Source organism: Epinephelus lanceolatus, chromosome 20 (assembly GCF_041903045.1).
Source record: "Epinephelus lanceolatus isolate andai-2023 chromosome 20, ASM4190304v1, whole genome shotgun sequence".
In the NCBI taxonomy this organism is placed as follows: Eukaryota; Metazoa; Chordata; class Actinopteri; order Perciformes; family Serranidae; genus Epinephelus; species Epinephelus lanceolatus.
The window spans coordinates 31882052-31901338 of record NC_135753.1 but is presented as its reverse complement, the minus strand read 5'-3'; the positions used below and the strand labels follow the sequence as shown (position 1 = coordinate 31901338).

Here is a 19287-nt window from a genome sequence, read left to right as displayed (position 1 = left end):
GTGGCATTGGGCTACTTACAAACTCTGGTATGCTGCGACGTGATGTCACAAAGGAAATATTAAACGATGACATCACATTTCATTGTAGCCCCGCCCACAGCAAATGGCCACCCTAGAATGTTATGGTTCTATCTGCATTCTGAGTGGATTTGAGACACTGACTTCCAAAGTTCTGGATTCCAAATAGCAAAAATGATACATGGAACAGGTCAGTTTAAGGCAGGAATATGGTTGGTTATCAGGGCCGTGCCGCCCATAGAGCAGGTTAGGCAAATGCTATAGGCGCCAGCATGTCAGAGGGCGCCAGGGAGTTTTGTTTTTTTTTTCATATACTGTATATTTATGTTTTTGCTGTGTTTAAAATGTCATTAGACCAAGGCAGGCTGTAATGTTAGGTGCTATTATGGTTATGCCATGATGGTTTCACAATCAACAGCTAATTGATTAATATATTGTAAAAGCCCAGTTTCTCAAATATACGTATCTCCTCTTTTTAGATGCACTTCTGAAGTATTTGTCCCCCACGTCTGCAAATCCTGGGCCTACTAATGTAACTGCAGCCACCTCATCCACCTCAGCACCAAGTGATGTAGCCTCAAGTGCATCTCCCTCCCACACACAAACTGCCAATGGAGAAATATCTTGCCTAGGGTGCCAAATTGGTCAGGCACGGCCCTGTGCTGAAGATATGAATGCTGGGAAATGTTTTTATATGATTGTTTTTTAAGGTATTTATCGACATACAGGGGCGTTTCTAGGATGTGAGGACACTGGGAGCCTCTCCCAGAGCTCTGTAGGGGGGTCAGAGGTGATCCTACCTGGGAAAAAGCTCCATTTTGGTGCCTTTTTTAATACACTTTGGCGCCTTATTTACCTTTAACTGTTTAAGATTATCAGTTTTGATGTTAAAAATATTTGTAGTCGTTAGTAGTTTTCAGTTTATTGTGCAGAAACAAGATACTTTCCAACTGCTATCATTAAACATTAACTGACTAGAGTTGGAAAGGTAAATGTATTTATTTATGTTAACAGTGGTGTAATGTAGCTAAGTACTTTTATTTGAGTACATGCATGAGCAGAATGACAGATTATTAGATGTGGGGCTTTTTATTATTAGTAGGCCTATTCTTGTTTTGAAACATATTTAGATCTGGGGCTATCTACAAAACATTTGGGGCTCACACATCAGATATTGATGAACGATTTATTCACGTTAAAAACTTTCACCGATGTACCCAAGACTCTTTCACGCCTGTGCTCAGTGTGAAGATGCGAGCAGAGAACACCAATCACCATCTCTCACCAGAGAACACCAGAATTGAGAGATGGTCAGAAACATGCACACCAGTAACCTGCTGCAGGTCATTTTGTAGTGCTCGTCCTGCTGCTGGGTTGATGCGCCTCTACAGCCCTGTCCATCTCTCCCTGTGTAACAGTATCTCCTCCGTGCTCTTGAGACTGTGCTGTGAGACACAGCAAACCTTCTTGTGACCATGCCATCCTGGAGGAGCTGGACTATCTGTGCCACCTGATTGGTCTGCAGGTACCGCCTCATGCTACCAGCCGTGACAAGGACACTAGCAGAAGACAAAACTTTTTTGTTCCCTTGCAGTTGTTCTCTAGTTTTTTCCAAACTGATATAAATGTACTGCATTGCTGTGTTGTGTTGATGTGGCAATAAAATGACTGGCGGCTCAGACGTGAGCTCCAGTGTTCAGTGGTCTCATACAAATGCATAACATGGCCATTGTTGTTTGTTTCAATGTGCTCCTTTGTTCCTGTTCCTAGTTTCCACCAAACTGATGGGAGTGTTTTCTCTTCTCCTCTTCTCAGAGCTGCAGTGAAGTCAATTCCGTTCTTACATTTGTTTAATCAAATGATACATCGCTCCCTGCGGCTGCTTCACAGTTAAAGGCTGGTACTGCTGCTAATTAGTTTATGCTTTTGTTACATTTTGGATTTGGTGCCCGTATTTCTCGCTTTTTTGGCAGCAGATCAGAGTCAGAAAAGTACCTGTTACACAGCAGTAACATTTCAGTATCAGAGCACATATTCATTGACAACAAAAGCAGCAATGACTTACATATGGATCCACTCAACAGACGTTTACATAAAACCTTTCAGTGTTTTTATTTATTTATTTGACAAGCAGCAGGATCATGTTTGTCACCTCATTTTTTCTTTACATTTCAAAGTAGATACAATAGTCAGTATACCAGATTTATTACAATATTTTTTCCTAACTTCAGAACATTTAACAAAGAAAGAAAAATAAACACACAACAACTGCAAACGTGAGAAAAGAAAGCATGTTTTTTTAATGTGTAGCCACCAATGTGTCATTGATGTCACAACTACCTCTTTCCCCTGGGCTTCTTTTTTTTTTATTTCCTTTATATTCGGTTGACTAGTATGTTTATCAGCTCTTTCCTCTCCAACAGCTATAGGCATTTTCTTCTTGTCGGTTGACGCACAGGTGCGTGGCACTGGTGATGTTGTAAACAGCTTAAAATCAGAAGGTGGGTGGGGGTTGGGAGGAGGGTCTCGTGGGTGGTGGTGCTAGCTGGCTGTCTGACGTGACACGATGACCTTTTCTTATTTTCAAAGATGGAGGCACCAGTCCTGCTTTTAGTCACCGCACAGAGTCACAGCAGACAGCCGCAGTCCAAAACCTAAATGGATGAATGAGTCTGTTTTGTTACTTATTTCACGTTTTAAACCTGTGTTTGCCGGTTGGTCGCTCACACAGGCGAGTGTTTGTGTTGAAGTGCTCCCTGGCTCGGCTCGTCTCCCTACGCCACATAGCTGTACTCGTCTGCTGAGGTCTGGCTTCGCTCGATGTACTGCTTGTCGATGAGCACCTCGATGCACTTCTTGATCATGCTGATACTTGGGTTGAACCTGGCTTTGGACTGATTGATGACCTGCACACGGGGACATTTGAAAATAGTCATTAAACAGTTACAAATGCTACCACTTCCTGTCTCTAAAACTATGTCTACACATTTCTCTGGGTGAAAATGCCTTGTTGATGCCAGAGGTCAGAGGAGAATGGCCAGACTAGTTCAAGATGATAGAAAGGCAACAGGAAGTCAAATAACCACTGGTTACAACCAAGGTCTGCAGAAGACCATCTGTGAACCAACAACACGTCCAACCCTGAAGCAGATGGGCTACAGCAGCAGAAGATCACACCAGGTGCCACTCCTGTCAGCTAACAACAGGAAACTGAGGCTACAGTTCACACAGGCTCACCAAAACTGGACAATAGAAGATTGGAAAAACGTTGCCTGGTCTGATGAGTCTGGATTTCTGCTGCCACATTCACATCGTAGGGTCAGAATTTGGCGTCATGGATCCACCCTGCCTTGTATCAGCTGTTCAGGCTGGTGGTGGTGTAATGGTGTGGGGGAGATTTTCTTGGCACACTTTGGGCCCCTTAGTACCAACTAAGCATGGTTTAAACACCACAGCCTACCTGAGTATTGTTGCTGAGCGTGTCCATCCCTTTATGACCACAGTGTACCCATCTTCTGATGAACTCAAAATGTCACAATGTGTAGATCACCTCTAACAGGTTTCTTTAACACAGGAGATCACTGTACTCTAATGGCCTCCACAGTCACCAGATCTCAATCCAATAGAGCACCTTTGGGATGTGGTGGAACGGGAGATTCTTATCATGGATGTGCAGCCGACAAATCTGCAGCAACTGTGTGATGTCATCATGTCAATATGGACCAAAATCTCTGAGGAATGTCTCCAGCACCTTGTTGAATCTATGTCACGAAGAGTTAGGGAAGGTCTGAAGGCAAAAGAGGGTCCAACTGACACTAGCATGGTTTACCTAATAAAGTGGCTGGTGAATGTAAATATAAATGCACACGTGTTTATTCTGTGAATCTGTATGATTTTTATTGTGTGAGACAGTGAAACAGTTGCAGGCTTTAAAAACAATACTCCCCCACGTGATGATAAAGACATGATAGAAAACATTAAACACTGCTTTGCTTGAAATATCTGTCTTGTTTAATGACAAAAAAATGGCCACCTAATTGTTTAAAACAACAAAATGTATCCCTCAAAATAAAGTCAAATGAAAACCTACCTCCTGAATGAGGGCGTTGTGTCGGAGCACCTTGCGGGCCTTCATGATTCTCACTATAGCAGCTTGTAAATACATTTTGCGGTCCTCGTCTACGGCACTCCTCGTCTGCTCCATCTCCTGGTGACCACACAGGTATGTGACAAGGCAGATTTAGGTATCAACACAGCTGCCAAACAACAGGACAACTGCAGATCTTGAGAAAGCGTTGAGAAAGACCATTTGTCTAACCTGTGGTGTGTCTTTCTGCATTGACGTTGTGATCTTGAACTTTGTCCTTTTACTGGTGAAACTCATATTTAATGAAAACGTGGACTCGGCTTCAATCTCCTCCTGTGAGCAGAGCACAAGATATGCTGTGTTTAAGTAATCATCATTGCTTCTCACATGTCTGGAACAAAGTTATGGTAAAAGTATTGACACTATGGGTGGGCAGGGATGGAAGACAGACTTGACGAGGCATCTGGTACAAATAAACACAAACTTCCCAATCAATACTTATTAGAAAAGACAGCACTTTGGCAAGAGAGTTTCTTGTCTGGTTCAGATGTGCGATGCGTTTCAGATTCCCATGTCGCACGAGAAAGCTCAGACCTTTTGCGAGTCGTGGTTGAGCATCTTGACGTCCAGCAGGGACTTGATGGTCTTCTGTAGCTCCTTCTCGTTCATCTGGGTGCCGTCCTGCAGCTCCTTGTAGGTCACCGTCTGGCTGTTGTTGAAGGCCAGCAGCACAGCCATCTGGTAGGTGGTCACCATGGCAACGTAGGGCTTGGACAGGTAGTTCATCTTCACCTCACCTGTTTGAGACAGGCGGACGCAGGTAAATGGTCGTACATATGATTGAAACAAACTGATTACTGTTTTTGTGAATACCCTTGGTTGTATTACATAAGTATGTGTTTTGTTGCAGATGTTGGCTCAAACTGATGCATTCTTATAAGTGTATCTTGCATAATTCAGCTTTAAAATGTGTCTTTGTGTTACCTGTGCAGAGATAGTGCAGCCAGGTCAACTTCCTCCCACTGAAGTGCTGATTATAGAACAACTCAAACTGCAAAAGGAGATGGAGACAGAATTGATTTTGCAACGTGCTCCTTTAAAACAGTAAGAACCAATAACTGACAATTCAGCCGTGCTCCATGAAGGTAAACTCACCATCTGCACACTCTTCTCTAGTTCTTGAGGGATGGCGAATGTGGAGGAGGGGACGTGCGTTAGCGGCCAGGCTCCAGCCTGCAACCACATGGCATTTACCACAACATTAAACATTTACTGAGAACATGGGGACAACAGCTTTGGCTGGCAGAATCGAAACCTTCTCAAAAAGCTGAGATGAATATTGTGATATGATTGGAAGCACAACATCTGGGGTCACATTATTTACTGACGTTCATAATATTCTAAAGCCTGTTCACATGGGACTAGTATGACCAGGGGACCTCTAGCAATATGCAGGGTTTTCCCTGGGTTTTTCTGAGTCCAAGGTGGCAAAGGCCTGTGGCGGGGGGCATCTTGACAGCTGTACTTTCAGATATTATATATAAAAGGAGGCCCGCACACGCTTGAGCTTTACACTGCTGACTTGTATAATCAGAACAGACATGTCCTGTGATTTTCAGCCTTCTATGATTATATTTACCCTTTACAGCAGGCACATCCTGACAGCTGAGAATATTACTGTCAAGTATTGTCCCCCCTCTATTAAATATGAAAGGAGGCTGAAAATCACAGGACGTGTCTGTTCCGGTGATACAAGTCAGCAGTCCTGAAATGTGTGTTTCTCTTCTATAATACACATTCTACATCTCGGAGGCGACGTCTTTCCACATCCTTCCTTTGCCTTTCAAATGGGGCAGAGCTCCGTGGGAAACAGTAGGAGAGACACAGCCCGAGGGGGAACCGGGATCTGACACAACACCGGAGGGAGAAGCAGGTCCGTGGAGCTGTGTGCGTGTCGCTTTGGGTTGTGAGCACGCATGACGTGTCTATATTGAAAGTAATGGGTTTGTGTGCGCAAGAGATGCCACATCTGAACGCCCCCCCACGCACACACACACACTCTAATCAAGGCGGTGGCCAAAATCACCCAGACGGTCCGCCTTTGTCTTAGATAGGCTGGGAAAACCCTGATATGTAGTAATGGTGGAGGTCTTCTGTGATCCTAACCCCATGCAAATCTGCCATGTCCATAATTTCTCAAGTGAAAATTCAGTTCATGGGATAATATTAGTCCTGTGTGAATCGGCATCTCTGTGATATGGGTTCGTTTTTAAGCTTTATGTTGCCTCGTTCCCTGTAGAGAATTGAAAAGGCTGCTGTAGGAGTTTAAATGCAGTTATACATGTGTAACTATTAAGATAAGGGTCCTATTATTGTTGTACTGTACCTTTAATTGCCCCTTTTTTGGCACTCACCAGTAGAGGGAGTTTTTGGATTCCAGAGAGTTAATTGCAGTGAAGAGTGGGGAGACAGTTTTTTTTAACCGCCTCTCTCTTACATCTTTTACCTTATTCTTCACCTCTTTTGTGGATAATTTTGGATTTGGAAATGGGCGATTGTCTCTGTACCATTTTGAGTTTTGGAGCAAACTTTATTGAGTGGTCCGGTGAATTTTCTGCACGTGTAGATTAAAACAAAGGGGATGATTAGATCTTCAAGCTGTGGCTTCACTGATTGGAAACCCACAGCTGCGTTGGCAATAATGACTGAAATGTTTCACAGCATTTTGTGTGCAAAAGGCTCATCTCCCTACACAACATGAAGACCTATTTGCAGAAAGAACAAGCTCAAATTGTGTGGCGCACGTGTTTGTTTACGCCACATTTAAAAAAGTAAAAAAATAAAAAAAGGAGGACAAAGATTTTCATCATCTCTAGCAGTGCTGTCGTGTTTCTGTGTTGTGTAGAGTTGAGTCACAAATGACTCTGCGCATCAAATTCATCGGATAAAGCCAGTAAATTCATGTAAAACACAAACTTCACTTATCCTGTGCGAGTGTGCTGCATGAAACACATGGATAATAAGGGTAATTCTAAATCACATGAGGTCCCCTGGTAATACTGGTCCCGTGCAAACAGGGCTTTAGATTTTAATCCTATGGCTGTTGGCAAGAGTGAGGTATGCAAGCCACGCCAGAGTCCTCCTCACCTGTAATACATAGATCTGGAAGCTGATGCCCAGGTCCACCACCGTCTCCTGCGTCTTGATGAAATTGTTGAACTTGTTGTTGAGGTCGGCGCTCACGCTCATGTCTGTGTACATTCTGTGGAGTTTGCTCGTGAACTCGTAGCCACAAGCTTGCTGTGGAAATAGAGGGGACAGAGGGTGTTTGAACAGAGGGGTATTAAAGACTGGCAGTGGCAGCGTCCAGCAGCAACTCTGCATTTACCTTTAGTTTGTTGATCATGGCTTCTTCTGAGTCCATTGACAATGATAAACCATGTATTAACCTCTTTGCTAGCATTCTGGCATAAAACTGTGGGGAAACAAAACAAACAGACATGAAAAACTTTTTATTTTGGGACGATTGAGGAGACTAAAAATGGACGCTCATACTTCTTTAACTATTTTAGGCTCAAAACTGCTCCCCTAGTCTGGAGATTTGAGGAAAAAACACAAAACGTTTCTGTTGTATCACCAACATGAGACAAACTCTGATCACCTTTTGAAAGATGTCCTTGTCGTCTATGTACTTGAACACTGTGATGAAGCTCGTCAGCTTGTCCTCCACCTCGTTCTCCGTCATTCCCTTTGCAGACTTTTTCAGCAGATTGTCACAGTATTTCGCCAGCTGCACAGAGACACCAGGAGAGACATGACCCGGTCAAGGCACTGTGTTTAATACTGTGTGTGCGTGTGTGTGTGAATGTGTGTGTGTGTGTGTGCTCACCAGTTCAGGGGCTTTACAGATGGACTTAGGCTCCCTGAAGTTCACCACAGACGTCAAAGCCTGTGAAAGAGAAATCAAATAAACAGTCAGTCCAATAGTGAAAAGAAGAACATCCACACATGTATCTAATTACACCTAAACACATTTATAACTGTGGTTTTGCAGTTAGAGGAGGTACACTAGGAAAAGGAACTTGCCTAAACCCTCACTTTTGCCATCTAGTGACTGTTATGAGTATGTTAATGAGGCAGCAGCTGTTACAGTCGGGGGTTTATTACCTTATCGAGTGCACTCATGAAGTGCTGATCTCCGTTTAGAACTGTGTTTATGAGCTGAACAAATTTACTGTGAACCTCCAGCACTGACTCCACAAACAGGGTTGGCATCTAGAGAGGCCAGAAGAGAGAGACAAAGTATTAAAAGTATTTGTGATATTTTATCTTACAAAAAACCTGTCTGATCAAGATGCCTTCAAGCGTCAACAGTACAACAACCTGACAAAACACACTGCTGGACATGCATGTCTGAAGCCCTTCCAAAGCTATTTTCCAAAAAAGGACAGCAGCTTGAAAATCCAGTACACTGTACACAAGTGCAGGCATGTATGCACACACACACACACACACACACACACACACACACGCAATGCTGCAGTACTAACGTTTTCCTGAGAGAGGTTACTGGTGCCTCTGATGCCCTCGTTGTGAATATGGACCTGCAGCTCCTGGATCATGTGGGGCAACCCGTTGGCCACGGCCCGCAACAGAGTGTACATGTTGGCCATGTCTGGACAAAACAAGAACACCACAAGTCAGTTTGTATATTGCCTGAGTCAACAGATCCAACAGGACACATAAGACTGTACATGCTCTCACCGTCTCTCTTCTCCTGCCGTATAATGCTCTGACACTCCCCGTGCAGGAACTGCAGGTGATCTGCGACCATCCTCTGCTGGCATTCATGGATGACTTTGGCATAGGAGCTGGGGTGCAGGTACTTCCGACATCTCATCTCTTCATCTTTCAACCGCCCCAAAACCTAGAGGATGAGGAAGACGAATAAGAGAAGGGCAGAAGGGTCAGTAATTCAGAAATACCTTGTTTAAATGCCGTTTCTACAGTCTGTATATATGCTGGTTAAAATGACTGTGACCAATGTAAGTTGTGAAACACAAGTTGAGAAAACAAAAATCCCGCTATTGCTTCTTTTGGTAACTCTTCACAATTCTTTTACGAGTCTGATCCAATTCTCCACAAAGCCTACCATCACATTTTTGCATCACAACACACTGAGCCACTAGTTTTTGCTATACCCCCACTGACTGTCAGTGATACTGTACATAATTTTTCTTAAATATCTAACTCTATATTCACTCCATCTTGCTTTTTTTTAGCAATTCGACTGACTTTTATTTATCTAAAAAACTCAATTTTGACAAAATGCTGAGTTATTATCATCGTAGCAAGAAATTTGTTACGATAAAAGAAATCTTACAATTAATTAAAAAACCTCTACACTTTAGAGCTGCAACTAATGACTATTTTAACTGTCGACTAATCTGTTGATTATTTCTTCGATTAGTCGACTAATCATTTTATCGCAAAATGTGTTAAAATGTTGAAAAATGTCGGTCTGTCTCTCCCAAACCCCAAAATTATGTCATCTAATGTCTTGTTTCGTACTCACGCCAAAGGGTTTTAGTTCACCGTCATGGGAGAGTGTGTCAAGCTGCCAATATTTGACCAGAAGAAGCTGCAATAAGAGTATTTTGGGTACTTTTATAGTGCTTTTCTATGGAAAATGACTCAAACCCATTAGTTGACTACTAAAATAGTCACAGATTGTTTTAGTAGTCGATTAGTCATCGATTAGTCAACTTATCGTTGCAGCACTACTACACTTAGCAGAATGGTCTGGTCTCATTCAACCCTCAAGCAACCACAAAAATCTTAAAAACATTTATTTTATTAAGGTTCACTGTATATGTATTGTTTCAGATGTAACTCCCCAAAAAGGCTGCATGATATGAGAAAAAAAAATACATTAAGCAAGATTATAGATACACTGAATTTAAAAAACTAGCAGAAATAATTTCCAACATTATTTTATTTGACCAACTGAACACTGAACTGAACACAAAAGGCACCAACAAGACAGGCTAATAAATAAATGTATTTTAAGTGCAGTTTTCTAAAGATGCTCTGATTTAACTAACTCAAAAAACGGTGACGAGAACATTGCAGTTTTCTGCGATGTGTTTATCGTACAGGCTGACATCACAATGATGATAAAACTACAATACATCATGCAGCCCTACTCCCCAATGGTTGCTGAAAACATAGATTACATTTTATCTATTCCTAACAACATTGTGAAACAGGAACCCAGCTGCCTTATTACTGCCTTTCCTTAGAATCTGCTTTAACTTCCAACCCTGTGTCTACTAAATATTAAGTGCAAGACACCTGTCAAACCCTGTAACTGTTAACTGTATAGAACATATTGGCCAGAACTTTATTCTGTGGTGTTAGGACAGTCAGTATTTTATGTCTACATATTGCTCTGAGCACACACACACACACACACACACACACACACCAAACACCACATAAGTAAAAAAGAAAGAGAAGAAGCAGCTTCTCCACGGCTATGATCTGGGTCAGATAAGCAACTGTGACTGACCCTGTCCAAACACGCAGGGACTGTGCTGCACCGTATCTGCTGCTGCTCTCTCACAGTCCTATCACATACTGCCCTAATGCCTAGCAAGGCTTTAATGATGATCCTGTTTACAGGCTGGAGGGATAAATCTATCAGAGAAATCTGATTATTCCCAGAATTAATAAACGAGGGAGCCAGACATACACAGAGAGAGAAACAGATAAAACAGACACACAGACAGAGAGAGAGGTCATGGCAGCTGAGGTTGCCCAGGGGTCTGTGATCTCAGCCTTAGCGAGTTAATGGTAGAGCTAATACTCAAGATTAAAACTCTTATGTCACCAAACAGACATGACCTGACAGTTCACACACAAACACACACACGGGCCCTGGGTGAATGTACACTCATATGGATAGAGGCTGGTGCACACACACACACACACTCATACCAAGCTAAATACACAGTATTTATCCTAAACTCAACTCCAGCTGCAAGCAACGCAGCGAGGTTATGACAGTGTTACAGCAGCTCATACGCTCACATGACAGCCTGAACGCACGCAGCATTCACATACTTTCATTATCGGCCCATCTATCTTACCTTCTCCATATACTGTGAGCAGTTGGATTCTTGCAGTAGATTGGAGGCTTCCTGTTTGTAATACTCTCCTGTTTTTGTCAGAAATGGCCCTTCGAAGATTTCCTGATAAAACTGCAACACAGGAAGAAGAGAGGATTTAGTATAAGAAGGATAATTCACAACTATAAGAAAAACACTCCCTAGTAATCAGGGGTGTGACCAGGACAATAAAGGTACAGTTCACCCCCAAATCAAAAACATATTTTTCCTCTCACCTGTATCGTTATTTAGCAATCTAGATTGTTTTGAGCTGCAGAGCGTGGGAGATATCAGCCGTAGAGATGCCTGCCTTCTCTCTAATAAATAAAACTAGATGTCACTCAGCTTGTGGTGCTCAAAGCGCCAAAAATATATTTGTAAAACTCATCAGCAATGTCTCTTTCCAGGAATCATGACAAAGTTACTCAAGATAATCCACAGACCTTGTTGTTAGCAGCTTCATGTAGGAACTATTTTCTGTCTACCTGTCTTTCTTTCAAATATTTTTTTTGGCGCTGTGAGCACCACAAGCTGAGTGTCATCTGGTTCCATTATATTAGAGAGAAGGCAGACATCTCTACAGCCAATATCTTCAGCACTTAGCAACCTATACTATACCGATCAAGACTGGGGTGAACAGTGCAACACAAAACAGATTAGCTGAGAATCAGATATAAAAACACAACACAAAGAATCCTCTCATCCTCTGGGTCAATATTTGTTGTCTCACCTTTAGTGGAAACTTCTTCTTGTACTGTTCAACATGAACAAAGGAGTTGATGACCCCGTGGATTACCTTCTGGTTGGGGTTCTCGCCACAACGATCACTGTAAGATAGGAGGAAGCTAGCATTAGGTCTGATGTGTTTGTATTGTATTTTTAGCGGAGCACTGGAATCATTAGCATGGTGGGAGCACTGGTAAGTGTAGGTTAAATCCTGCAGCCCAATTAGACTACATTAACGATGTCAAAGGCTGGAAATAAGGAAGTGTAACGCTGATAATTAAAAACAAAGGAGCGTACAATTAGATTAACAGGACTAAATATGCTTTCTCTCTTATCTGTAGCACTGCAGATAATGCAAATATTCATCTCAGACAACGAAAAGTGGACTTATTGTGTGAAAAACATACTTTTTGATTTCATTCAGCAACATCCGGATCAGGACAGCCTGCAGGGGCTCGATCATTAGTCTCCTCCACATATCTAGCGCTAGCTGCAATGACAGAGGAAAAGACAGCATGTAACAACAGAGTAAACAGATCATGGGTTAGGGTGGTGTAAGGTGAAATCTTGACCTGGGTGCTCGCTTCCCTCTGAATCCCATTAATATCTAAAACAATCTGTGCATGCGCTCTCCTTACTTCCACCTAACAACCCTTGAGGGCGCAGTGTGCAGATTATATTTTATTACTGTACGAGAAAATGAGTCAATACCTCTCCGATCTCCATGAGCGGCTCGTTCATGTCCACTCCCCCGTAGCCGTACTGTAGGTCTGCTTCTGTTAGTTTGTTCTTCTTGATGAACTGAGTGTTGAGATACCTGAACACATTGGGCCAGGAGGTCAAGAGGTTAACATACTAATCATATCAAGTGTGTACAACAACAACAACTGCAACTACAGTGTTGCACAACCACAACACTGCTGCTGCCAGGGGCCACCGGCTGAAGCTGAGTTCATTCACTCATGGAGGCGACGTGTGAGACGGTCAGTCTTTGGTTACCCTGATGGTCGCTCACTCACTGTGTGGCTATTGAGAGGCAGGTTAGCCAATGAAAGCAAACAATGTCCAGGATACTTTGCCAACTACTGAGCCTGGGACACAGCCAATTCTAAAAAATATTTCACTGTGAGACTTGGTATATTAAGATGTTTTTTTCAAGGCAAGTTAGATTTAAGATGTTTTTACATTTTTTCTTTAAAGCCAGTAAGAATAAAATACAAGACCAAAATTACAACAACCAAAACTGAAGGGAAAAAAATCTGAACCGACATCGTACCGGTTTTAGCCATTGCTGCAAAATCTCAGTTACACAGCCAATTACTGATACATTTTGCACGTCCTTGTGTCATCCCGGGTATAGTGACAGCTAGCTAGCAGACAGTGGATCCTCTGCTCTGAGCATCCTGGCTGAAAACAAAATATGAGGGTTGCTGGTTCTGCTGTCCTGATCTGTGTGATGTTATTTTGAGAGGCAAAGTGGTAAATTATTTGGGGGGGAAAAAAAAGAGCTTTTACAATGCAATGTCAAAAAGGAAAATCATAAAATCCTGCTTCCCATGTCTTACCATTTTTTAAGACTTTTGAAAAAGTGATGTAAGACGTTTCAATACGAATTAAGGCCTTATCTTTAAATGAATAACTCCAATGTTCTCTAAGACTTTAAAGGATCCCTGGGTTGATAAATGGCTGTGGCTTTGGGGAGCGCTATTCCCTCCAGACAATGACTGCTGGAAATAAATAATCACGACACCAACTACAGTTCATGAATGTAGTATTCTTACAGTGAACTTTGTGATTTTAGTAACACAGACCGGTGACCCAACAGTTAAAGGCAAACTGTGGAACTCATGGGTGGCATTAAAGTTTGTATACCCAACATTAGTCCCATTAACTGGTCAAAAACAGGTTTGAAAGATGAAAAACATCTCCCTAATAACAGACCAAGAGGTTAAGATGATTCAGATAATATCAACAGAACCATCCCGTCTTAATCCTGCATCAATCAATATGTTTGATGTCATTACTGTGAATCAATTTACTTTGTCTTTCTTGTGTGAAAGCAGCTGATCAAAGCACTAAATCACTGAGCATCATATCACCCAAGTCTGCAGCTCTACAGAGAATTGTAGCACATTGTTTTGGTTTTACAGCCCACACATTTACTGTATGGCTGTGTCTCACAGTGGTCTCATTAACCCTCTGTAGGCAGCAGTTTCAGGCAAAAAGATCTGACAATCTGACGGCACACGACCTGCCCAGCACCAAACAGCAGACTGACAAAGTAATCTCATTGGGAAACTTTTGCATATTGCACAGAAACACACAGAGCATCAATATGAGGAAGACTCATTTCATATTGCTGTCACTGATTAATATGACAGATACTCTGATGTTGAAATGCATACACTGGAATTGTGTCTCAATGCATGTCTGCCGTGTTTCAACATTTCTCAAAGGAAGCGAGCAGCAGGACAGCGACCAGACAGACTGACACATATTTTGATGGCTTTCATCACGCTGATGTATGCTGGCTGATTCTGTCCACTCTAAATGATGTGTGGTTTTCACAGCTGTGCTGTCTGCCTCTATCAGCGGCACAGCAATCACCCTGGGCCTGATTTCTCTCAAAGAGTTCAGCTTTGACAAGCATAAAACACCAGATTCAAGTGTTGAAGGACTGCTAACACAATGGCTAGTGTTGAGCACAACTAACCATGAAACCTGAAGAGCAGAATTGTGACTGACGGTGTTAACAGTTTCTTTTTATTAAGCTGGCACCTCAGTCCAACCTCCATGACATGATAATTTGTGTTTGACAGGATGCAAACGTACACGTGTACATTCACAGACATAAGTGAGGATAATAAGCCAAGCTCTGCTATATTAAGAGCTGAACACTACTGTGTCACCACACAAGCCAAGAGCTGCCCTCTCTCTTGTCTCTTTCTCTTGTGCTGACATAATAAATTACAAAGGCATATGTATGCGGAGACAGTCCAGTGGGAAGTACGCATAAAAATAGATCTGAAAGCTCTCCAAGGGAATATTGATTCAGAGTGGATCAGCTTTTCAAGGTAATATTTTAAGTGTACAAAAACTTTCGGCTAGCTCATGATAGAATTAGTACACTCGGCATCTGAGGACCTTGACACGCAGAGACGACTTTAAAGCGCCGGGGCTGACAGAGACGGGCGTGTGCTTTCACTCACGACTTTTGTTGGATGGTGTACTTGAACATACCGCATTGACAACAGCGAACAGCGGGCTGAATACAGACGTGTCCTTCAAATGTACTTGCAAAACATTTCAAACAGAGAACAAAACAAAGTCGCCTGCCTCTTCAACACCACTGTGAATTTAAGGAAGTGGTCTCATCATATACTCAGACTAAAACAATTAACGTGACACTTGCACCCCAGTTTTGCTTTCTTTTTAAACTGTGGTCTTTTGTTTGTGAAAATAAATTGTTGTTGAATCAGCATCGTGACTCATTGATATCAAAAACTACATCAGTCATATAGAAACAAAGAGCATGAAAGGCAGCACTGTTACCTGTACAAACAGTCCATGTAGTCAGCTCCTTTGCTGTACTCATCCCAGTATCTGTGGTACATCACTAAAACCTTCTCTTCTGATTCCAGGACTTTCTAAAATACACACACAAGCATGACGTGTTACGGAAATAACCATAATGCCATAAAAAAGAAATGTGCTTTAAAGGTTTTTCTTTGCCAGCAATTGGAGAGCTTTTGTGAGCGTTTACCTTGTACAACTGCCGAACATGATTCTCGAGAAAAATCTTGGTCTCTGTGTATAATCTCTCACCCAAAGGCTCTGGGTATGCAACACACAAGGCATAAATGTCACTAGTGTCGGAATTAAGGAGAAATGATGAGGAAAACATGATTCCATACATAGATGTAAAACTACAGTTTATAAAGAGATAGTATGTATGTAATACTAGATAGAGAATGTATGTTTTAGTGAGTAATTCCCTACGAATAATTTAACAGCTCAGTTGATTTCACGCTGACATTTAACAAATCTAACAATCTGAATTAGCCATATTTGGTGTTTAATACACAAAGCTCTGTGCAAGCTGGCACCTGCTTTTCTGTACTGAGCAGCTATGTGACTTCCTGTCTTTAAACCCTGCTCTAAGACTTCGCACAAAATCTTGTGCTGTAATTTAAATTTCTACATGGAGCTTGCTGGCATAGGATACGAGAACCGGTCATTCCACGTGGCTCTCTCCACATAGTCGAGCATCACAACGGCCTTGATTGTCGTCAGTAGCTTGTTCCATGTCTCGTCGAAATCCACCACCCGCGGCTTTAAGGACATTGTACAGTTTCTCTTTCAGACTGATAGAAAAAAGAAAAACAGGAACATAGAAGTGAGCAAGGGAATTAAAAAATGAACACATAACTTGCTTAACTCTTAGATTCAGTTTCTTAATTATCATGTTATCATGTAGCCATTCTCCCATCTTCCCATCCTGCTGTTTGGACTGTTAAAAGCAGACATAATGGGCCTTAAGTGAATGGATAACATCTGTAGTGAAGCAGGCTAAAGTAGCTGTGGAAATACACAGGTGTCTTTAGCAAGTGACAGGATAAACATAATGATCAAAAACATTTTCAAGTCATTTTTATGAAGCTCATGACACTAAATACATAGTTATTAAAATATGAATACAAGATTTGTTGTCATTTCTTTAAATGACTTTTTAGTTCATTAGTAGAAGTAACTGAAAGTAACGTTGATCATGAGTAACAACATGACACAGATGTCAGTATCTAAGGCAAAGTGAACATGGACATCAACAGAAATGAATCTAATAAAAAGCCTGCTTCACAACAGCTGCTCACATTTCTATGGTAGCAACAGCTTAGATAATAATTGTGCTCAAGTTCATGGATGTACTATCGACATTTATTATCAGCAAACACACTTGGGTAACCATCAGGTATCAACACTGTTGTAGCTGTACAACTTATCAGCCGACACTGCTGCATAAAATAATATGTAAACTTCTATATCTGTGTCAGTAGAATAACAGATCACCTGCAAGTAGGAGAACCTAGGCCCTGTGTTGTTTCTCGTCATTCATACCAGTTGAATTCACGTCAGTGAAAACATTGCAACATCATCATGCACAGTTCTTCTTGCTATCAAATTCACATATTGCGATATTCGTCCTTCAAAGGGGAGCGTTAACGTTACTAATAACACAACCTTCTTACAGTCATGATAAAGGCAGCCAAGTTAAGGTTACTAGCTAGCGGAATGCCAATCCCAAAATAGGATGGCTAGCTAAAAGGCTAGCTAGCTTCTAGCTAGCATGCTACTTCTTCCTGCTCGAGTCCCAACAGTTTTTTGAGGTCTCGGCTACAAGCTAGCCGTTAGTCAGCTAGCAGGAAGCTAACGATAGCTCAGCTATCGCTAGCAAATGGTCATCTTCTTTGCAGTTTCCCCACATTTGTACTGACAGCTCGGCAAAACATGGCGCTGTTGTTAAACAAAAGAGGTTACTGAAGCCGAGCGTGGACTTTTGAATAGTACGTACCTCTGTTCGGTATTTAGTTGTTATAAAACTCAAGTTTCTCCGCTGTCACAGGCTTGATTTGTCTCACTTACAGGTCTTCCCTACCTCGGATTCTACCATTGAATTACGCGGGGGTGTATTATGAACAAGCGTAAATTGGTCGTTACGCTTTATTGGTTTTAAACACGGTGAAGTCTCTTTAAGAATTTTTCGATTTTTAAAAATGTATTCTTTATTTGTACATATTGATGATAATGACACCAAACCCACACAGACCCAAGCCATAAGAACACCCATTTATGAATGGTATCGTCTAAAACTACGGAAAGCTCTTGGGAATCGAGAAAAAAATACAACCACTGACATTCTGCACGTTATAATGTGTTTTATCTCAGTTTTAATGACAGAGGGTTGACATTTTGCCTCATTCGTATGTATCTAACTACAATAATTCACCAGCAGCAGTGTTGCTGTGTGTCCTGTGATATTTCTGCCATAAACTGACAAACTTGACAGTTGAAGGAGAGAAACATCAACAAAAATGAAAGTCGTTTACAAATTATGGCCTGCGTAGTGTGTGCCATTTTAAAATCACAGGAGCCTAAAATAATTACAAATGGTTGAATATTATATTGTCATACAAATATATTTTATTTTTTATATTACTTAGCAGCAAGAATAGAAGGATAATCAACCAATCAGAATAGTAGATGGATAACTGCCCGTTCCCATGGTGACAAGGCTAAATCATAACAATTTATAGCAATTTATCAGTTTGTTATAAGTTTTTCTGACCGCCGTTCAAGCTCACCAGCCTACACACAACAGGTAAAGAATATTTTAATGTAAATATAAGCTAACTGTTTATTAACAAGTTATTTAATTATTGATAGTTAGCTAGTTGTGCCTTCATGACGTATTTAAAGAGCTTCCGGCTAACAAGAAACTAGCTAACTAGCTAAAATATCAGTTTTAGATAGCTTGACCGAAGTCACCCATTGATGTTATTTTATAATATCATTTAACAGCAATATTTAAAGTGGTTAGCAAATTGTTGACGGTTATTAATTTGGTCAAAGTTAACTCAAACTATAAATAATTAAGAGAGAAAACCTTCATTATGTTAGCTACTTGGCTTCACCAGCAGAGGGAGCCATCCAAGGTCAACGTTTGTAGTCCACCTGTCTCAGAGGAAATGGCTCTTTTTATTCACCTGCCAACCAGCCTACTACATGATACCATTTTGTCTCACTGAGAAATTGCATTCATATATTCATGTTCATTAGGCAGCACTGGTTTCTGATTGTACACCAACACTAACCTCCCCCACACCAACGTTACTCAGTAACTCAAGACAAAGACTGTACTGAGGAATAGAGAAGTGAGTGGCACACAAACTAAGGGAACTGGTTGACTCATCATGCTTGAGTTATTGGTTTACAGTTGGGCCATTTAACTAGTAACTGTATAAAGGCTTGTGGTGATATCAGTAAAGGATGAGTAAGAGGTGGCAAGGGAGACTCATTTAATTGATTTACCATACCTAATATTGTTTTACGTTTCCACTGCTTAATGAAAACTCTAACTCTAACCCTCTGTCAACCCAAGGAGAAATCTAAGTGATCAGTAGCTCCAGTCATCGCCTCTCGGAATGAACTGATTAAACGCAGGAGAGGAATATAAGCCAGATGCACCTGTGTCCTGCACTCAATCACTGGTTTACTGGCAGCACGGCCAAA

At 41.5% G+C, this 19287-nt stretch overlaps 1 protein-coding gene across 1 annotated transcript; it reads right to left on the bottom strand.

Moving 5' to 3' along the window:
* Positions 1-2408: 2408 nt before the first annotated feature.
* On the bottom strand, positions 2409-17705 carry cul2 (cullin 2). The gene is made up of 21 exons (XM_033638107.2): positions 17570-17705; positions 16226-16364; positions 15764-15866; positions 15553-15647; positions 12712-12817; positions 12408-12490; positions 12005-12101; positions 11257-11367; positions 8870-9032; positions 8656-8780; positions 8273-8380; positions 7995-8054; positions 7767-7895; positions 7494-7580; positions 7253-7405; positions 5261-5338; positions 5090-5156; positions 4700-4902; positions 4337-4438; positions 4109-4225; positions 2409-2924 (listed from the first exon to the last, which is right to left on the bottom strand). Exons 2-21 carry the CDS (start codon positions 16342-16344, stop codon positions 2793-2795), a joined length of 2238 nt encoding a protein of 745 aa, XP_033493998.2. The 5' UTR covers positions 16345-16364; positions 17570-17705; the 3' UTR covers positions 2409-2792.
* Between the last annotated feature and the right edge of the window lie 1582 nt (positions 17706-19287).